General features: G+C 39.3%; 1 protein-coding gene across 1 annotated transcript; it reads right to left on the bottom strand.

Annotated features, from left to right (window-relative positions):
* Positions 1 to 208: 208 nt before the first annotated feature.
* LOC108635399 (GTPase IMAP family member 7-like) lies at positions 209 to 5,400 on the bottom strand. Its single transcript, XM_018045556.1, is given in 2 exon segments — positions 209 to 2,455; positions 4,522 to 5,400. Coding segments are annotated over 2 exon segments (1,524 nt in total). The 5' UTR covers positions 5,134 to 5,400; the 3' UTR covers positions 209 to 1,543.
* Between the last annotated feature and the right edge of the window lie 2,003 nt (positions 5,401 to 7,403).

The following is a 7,403-nucleotide window of genomic DNA, read 5'->3' as shown; positions in this document are numbered from 1 at the left end:
TTCCTGGTGGTCCAGTGGTTAGGACTTTGCCTTCTAATGCAGGGGATGTGGGTTTGCTCTCTGATTGGGGAGCTAAGGCTCCACATACCTCCTGGCCAAAAGCCAAAACATAAAACAGAAGCAATACAGTAACAAATTTAATAAAGACTTTAAAAATTGTCCACATTTTAAAAAATATTTAAAAAAGAAACATACGAGAAACTAGGCATAAATTCTCAACAATTACTTTATTTTAACAAAGCTTTGTTTTGTATTGTCAAATTATTGCCATCACTCAAATTCACCCCCCTTTGGGCTAAGTCACATATTCTAACCCTCTTTCCACATTTCACAACTCAACTGAAACCTTTCCAGAAGCATTGACTTTAGACTTAAGGATCCTAAAAGAGAATTAGTCTCTTTATTTTATGACTACTTCTTACAACTTTACCATTTACCCTAATCACCAGATTGGGCATTTTTGAAAATTAAAATTCACTCTTGGGTCAAGCTGTGATCTCTGGAAACAGTCAAAAGTTTTGTTTTAGCCACACTACAGGTATGACAGAACTCCTATACAGGTGTGTTCTACTGGTCAGATCTGAGAGCCCCCAGTGCCTGTGGCTGGACCTTTGGTTAGAGGTGACAGCTGGATAGATAGGACTGGGCAGAGAGGGATCCAGGAGACAAATGTCCTCATCTAATTCTCTGGCTCCCACAGATCCTTTGTTGGCCTTCTCACTGGTAGTGTCTAAGAGAGAGTCAGAGAACATTGCACGCCAGGATGTGGTCCCTGGCAGGGCCAAAGAACCAAAAAGGGAAGACAGTGGATCTTCAGGGGGAAATGGAACATTCTGGCACAGAGCTATCTGAATTTATAGGCAGAAGAACTTTAAGCCAGCACCTAGAAAAGGAAAGCAGAGACAAATAAGACAATTGTTTTTGAAATGGCCCTTTGGAATTATTGTTTGTTGGAGAATATTACAAATTTTATTATTTGTAATAAATTTTATTATCTTTGTTCATTTGTTGAATAAACAATATGCTGAAATAGATCAAAGAGCTTATAGTAAAAAGTAAGTTTCCTTCCACTCCTGATTCCTAGAAACTGAAGTTCCCTTCCCCAGCAGCAAGTGGCCAGTATTTCAAGAAATATTTATATATATATTAACATACATCTTGTACTAGTTATCTACTGCTGTGTAACAAATTACCCCAAAGTTTAGCGGCTAAAAACAACAAACATTTATTATCTCATCTCTCACGAACCAGAGAACAATGTGGCTGAGGGGACCGGAAGTTTTGCTGGCAGTCACACAATGTTCACAAGGGGCCTGTGTACTGTGTTTCACAGGTAGTGGTAAGGCTCAATGCAGGATGCATTTCAGCCTTCGAATTCCTTTCATTTAAGTCTTTACCATGTGTAATGAGCTAGCACTCAAACTTGGCAATTTTGTAATTTCTTAAATTAGCTGATGTCTGTTGGTGGGGAGGCAGACATGGAGAGGGTAGGGAGTGAGCTGGAAAGATGCTTTGCTAACCATAGTAAACTGTGAGAAAATAGTTACTTCTTAAACCAATTACTTATTCTTAAAGGAAAATTCATATTTCCATCTTGTTTATCTCTGAAGATACTGTTTCGGGCCTCCTCCCTAGCATTTCTTAGTTTTTCTTCATATTCCATCTTTAGTAACTTAATTTTTCTCTCTTTTTCCTGCATCCTATTTTGGCATGCCTGAGCACACTCCATTTCTACTTTTTGGATATCTGTTTTTAATTGATCATGATAGATTTCCTTCAAGACTTCTTCCCGCCTCCTCAGTCTTTCCACTGTGTTCTTGTATATGGCATCAGAAAAGTAAGTCCCGTGGTTGTTCTGCACCATGTTCTCTATCAGCTCCACCAGCTCCTGCACCTGAGCTTCGTTCTCAGCCTGGTCTGTGTTTTTGCTGTTACTGATGGCACAGCAGCGCTCTCCACAATCCTTGATGAGGCTTCGTAGGTTTACATCCGCATTCTCCAAAAAGTCACTCAGGTTCTGGTCCTCCAGCTCCTCTTTGCGAGTGAATAAGATGATCATATACTTCATGGCTGCTTCCCCAAACAAAGCCTTGACCAGCTCCACGGTTTGCTGCTCTTCCTGTGTGTAGCGGCCCAGCCTCAGGACCAAGACGATGGCATGAGGCCCGGGACAGGAGGCGAGGACACATCGGCAGATTTCCCTGCAGGTCGTGTTCAGGCTCTTCTTGGTGTCGAAGAGCCCTGGGGTGTCAACAACAATTAGTTCTCTCCCCTTCCATTTCCGGGATGCTTTCTGACAATCTTTAGTAACAGCTTCGGCAGCAATCTTAGACTCGAAGACCTTTTCCCCGAGGATGGTGTTTGCAGTTCCACTTTTCCCACTTCCGGTCTTTCCGACCAGCACGATCCTCAGAGTTTTATACTGGACATTAGCTGTACAGTGTGGGCAAGTCAGCTATGGTTTTCCAGGAAAAGAAAAAATATATATTTAGATAAAGTTGAAACCATTCCCAACCCTTTCTTACTCTCCTGAATCTATAAATCATTCCAAGTTTTCTAAACCGGGGCAAAGCTGTATTTCTTGTAGGATTCCCTCCCAAATATCTTCTACATATTATTCTAGTTCCCATTGCATCGCTTTCTTGTGTTGCTGTGATAAAAGCAGTGATTTCCATTTTAAAATCTGTTTTTATCTTGTTGTTTTTTTTTTTTTTTCTCACTGTTTTTATGTCTAAAATGGAGATGGAAATGGCAACCCACTCCAGTATCCTTGCCTGGAAAATCCCAGGGACACAGGAGCCTGGTGGGCTGCAGTCCATGGTGTTGCAAAGAATCAGACATGACGTGGCAACTAAACAACAACAAAATACTATACATGTTGATCTGGAGGAAGTCTGATTTTGTTTAAGATACCAAATCTGAGGAATCCTGGTGGAAGAAGTTAGCATCTTATCCTATGAAAGACTGTTCATTAAAAAGCTCTAACAATCTGGACACAAATGGAAAGAAAGGGTAGATGGAAGAGAGAGCACAACAGTCCCCTATGGGGACTCCAACACAAAGGAAAAGCTTATTAATATTGACCTCATTAAAAACATAAAATTGAAGGAAACCAGTGGTAATGGAAGAAATTATAGAGAAAGTAGTGGAAGGGCTCCCCATCAAACAGCATAAATCCCAGACAGTTTCACAGGAGAATTCTATTAAACTCTCGGTGACCAGAGAATCCCAATTTTACTTAAATTATTTCGGAATATAAAGGAAAAAGGTAAACCTTCAAATCCTTTCTAAGAAGTAAATGTAACTGTGAGCTGCCAAACTGACAAAGATTGTACCAGAAAAGAAAACTACTTACGAATCTCATTTATGAGTACCAATGTTGTTATTATACTCAGTTGCCTAGTTGTATCTGATGATTTGCTACCTCATGGACTGTAGCCCACCAGGCACCCAGCTCATGGAATTCTCTGGACAAAAATACTGGAGCAGGTTGCTATTTCCTACTCCAAAATTCAGTTGGAGATCTTCCCGACCCAGGGACCAAAATGGAGTCTCTTGCATCTCCTGCATTGGCAGGCAGATTCTTTACCACTGTGCTACCTGGGAAGCTCTATGAATACCAACAGAAAATCCTAATAAAACATTAGCAAAAATAGAATCAGACAACATTTGAAAAAGGGTTCAATTCTGACCAAGCGGGATTTACTCTAGAAAACTAGAGTCAGGGGGAGGGTCAATGAGAGGAAAATCATTAATACAACCCATCAATAGCCATTCATTGTAAAAAAAAAAAAAAAAGTTCTATAAAATATGAATTGACACATACTTTCTTATCTCTCTACTCCTCTTGAGAGGCAGAAACTTACTTAATGGGGAAATACTTTGTCTCTAAAACTAAAACCATCTCCACCTAACTTTCACATGATATTTGAGAAATCTGTCAATACAAAGAAAATATATTTGTTATAGGAATGAAAGTACAGTATTGAGAATTAGAAATAGAACAAAAGAGGAGGTCAGAATATAAATAATATGGAAAACCCCTTAGGGTATTGGCACACAAACAGACAGACCAAAGGAAAACATAGAAAATCTAGACAAACACTTGTTAGTTTAGGGAAATTTAGTGTATAACAAACCCAACATTCCACACCAGTGAAGAATTGGTTTGAATATTTTAAAAAGTATAAAATTGGGTTCATTCCTCACATCAACCCGAGAAATGTACCAAATGCATCCGATTTTTGTTAAAAAATTAAACTGTATACTGCTAGAAATGAAATGTTTTTAAATGAAACTTCATAACTTCCTCAAATATATGACTGAAGACATTATTTGGACCTCCTCCCTAACATTTCTTAGTTTTTCTTCGTAGTCCATCATTAGCAATTAAATTTTTCTCACTTTTTCCCACATACTCTTCTTGCATTCCTGAGCACACTCTTCTTCCACCCTTACAATCTGTATTTCTAAGTGATCAGTGTAGATTTTCTTCAAGACTTCCTCCTTTCTCTTTCTTACCTCCGTGCCCTTGTGTGCAGGGTTGGTAAAGTAAGCTCCTTGGTTGTCCTGTACCATCTTGTCTATCAGCTCCACCAGCTCCTGCACCTGAGCTTCCTTCTCAGCCTGGTCTGTCCTGTTACTGAAGACACAGTATCGGTCTCCACACTCCTTGATGAGGCTTTGTATCTTTTTCAGCTCCCTCACATAGTCCCTCAGGCTCTTGTCCTCTTTGTGAGTGACCAAGATGATCATGTACTTCATGGCTGCTTCCCCAAACAGATTCTTGATCAATGTCAAGGTTTGCTGCTCTTCCTGTGTGTAGCAGCCCAGCTGTATGACCAAAATGATGGCGTGGAGTCCGCGGTGGGAGGTAAAGAGATATTCTTTAATTTCATTTAAGATAGCTTTCTGGCTCTCCTATGTGTAGAAGAGCCCTGGGGTATCAATAATGAGAAGGTCTCTCCCCTTCCATTTTTGGGATGCTTCCTGACAACTTTTGGTAATAAATTGGGCAGGAATCTTAGAGTCGAATACTTGTTCCCCAAGGATGATGTTTGCAGTCACACTTTTTCCACTTTCCGTCCTCCCAACCAGCATGATCCTCAGGGCATTGTCCTTGGCACCTGCCATGCTCACACTAGAGGCTGTGGCGTGTAGGCAAGCCAACTATGGTTTACAAAGAAAAGAAAAAGATATATTTAGTTAAAGTTGAAATCATTCCCAACCCTTCCTTATTTGTTGTTGTCCTGAATATATACCTCATTCCAAGCCTTCTAAGTTGGGTGAAGTTGTATTTCTAGTAGGATTCCCTCCCTGATAACTTCTACTTATCATTCTAGTTCCTATTGCATCCCTTTCTTGTGTTGCTGTGATGAAAGCAGTGCTTTTCATTTTAAAATATTTGTGTTTTTTTCTTTTTTAACTACTTTCATTTTCAAGTAACAAAATCCTATACATTTTGTTGGCAGAGCAGGTTCCATTTTGCTCAAGGAATCCTGGTGAAGCAGTTAACCTCCTATTCTATGAAAAGTTGTTTATTAAAAGCACTAACAATCTGGACACCAAGGGAAAGAAAGTGTGGATGGAGGAGAGAGCTCAACAGTCCCCTACAGTGACTCTCAACACAAAGAAAAACTACCATTTGGTGAGACGTGTGAAAATTGTCCTGAAGTTTGTGTATGCCACACAGAGCTAAAGTAATCCTATTTTCTCATACTTCACAGAGAAAGGAAGATAAATTTGATATTCTTGTTCTAAAAAATACACTAGTGTTTGCAAACAATAATTGATTGCTTATGATATATAGTAATAAAAAGTGTTTGAAGTGGGATTGATGGCCATCTGGCTTGGTATTTTAGACAATAATCCTTCATCAGTTGAAAAAATAGATCCAATAAGGTCTAAATTTTAAACTGTGTACATATTTTGTAGGTAATGAGAGATTATCAATATTGACCTCATTTAGAGACATAAAATTGAAGTAAATCATGAAGTGATCATAGAAGAAATGATAAAGTAGTCAAAATTGTTGTCATTCAATCACCAAGTCAAGTCCAACTCTTTGCGACCCTGGTGGACTGTAGGATGCCATGTTCCTCTATCCTCCATTACCTCCTGGAGGTTTGCCTTAAATTCATGTCCACTGAGTCCCGTGATGCTATCTAACCATCTGATCCTCTGTTGGTCCCTTTTCCTTTTTGTTCATTCTTTCCCAGCACCAGGGTCTTTTCCAATGGATTGGCTCTTCAACATCAGGTGGCCCAAGTATTGGAGCTTCAGCTTCAGTATCAGCCCTTCCAATGAATATTCAGGGTTGATTTTCTTTAGGACTGACTGGTTTGATTGCCTTATTGTCCAAGGGACTCTCAAGTGTCTTCTCCAGCACCACAATTTGAAAGCATCAATTCTTCAGTGCTCAGCCTTCTTTATGGCCCAACTCTCACATTTGTACCTGACTATTGGAAAAACCATAGCTTTGACTATATGGACCTTTGTTGGCAAGTGATGTCTCTATTTTTTAATATGCTGTCTAGGTTTGTCATAGCTTTCCTTCTTAGGAGCTAGTGTCTAATTTCATGACTGCAGTCACTGCAGTGATTTTGGAGCCCAAGAAAAGAAAATCTGTCAGTGCTTCCACTTTTTCCCCTTCTATTTTCCAGGAAGTGATGGGACCTGTGCCATGATCTTAGTATTTTGAATGCTGAGTTTCAAATCAACTTTTTCACTCTCCTCTTTCACCCTCATCAAGAGGCTCTTTAGTTCCTCTTCACTTTCTGCCATAAGGGTGGTGTCATCTGCATATTTGAGGTTATTGATATTTCTCCCCACAATCTTGATTCCAGCTTGTGATTCATCCAACCCAACATTTCTCATGATGTACTCTGTGTGTAAGTTAAACAAAAAGGGTGACAATATTTAGCTTTGTACTCCTTTCCGATTTTGGACCAGTCAGTTGTTCCATGTCCAGTTCTGTTGCTTCTTGAGCTGCATACAGGTTTCTCAAGAGATAAGTAAAGTGATCTAGTACTCCCATCTTTTTAAGAATTTTTGACACTTTTTTTGTGACCCACACAGTCAAAGGGTGTTGTGGTTGAAGAGCCCCTCATGAAACAGCATCAGTCTCATATGGTTTCACAGGAGAATTCTGCTAAACCCTCAGCAATCAAAGAATCCCATTTTTACCTAAGTTATCCAGGATATAAGGAAATAAAGGAAACCTTCAAATTCTAAAAAGTAAATGTAACTTTGAGCTGCAAAGCTGACAAAGTCTGTATATAAAAAATCTAGTTATCTAGTATATATATCTCATTATGAATGTCAGTTCAAAAATCCTAATAAAATATCTTTTTAGCCAGAATCTTAATTTTAAAAGAGGTCAATCTTTACCAAGTGGCGGATCT

This window comes from Capra hircus, unplaced genomic scaffold (assembly GCF_001704415.2).
Source record: "Capra hircus breed San Clemente unplaced genomic scaffold, ASM170441v1, whole genome shotgun sequence".
NCBI classification, from domain to species: Eukaryota; Metazoa; Chordata; class Mammalia; order Artiodactyla; family Bovidae; genus Capra; species Capra hircus.
The sequence above is the reverse complement of the archived record's forward strand: the minus strand, read 5'-3'. Positions and strand labels throughout refer to the sequence as shown.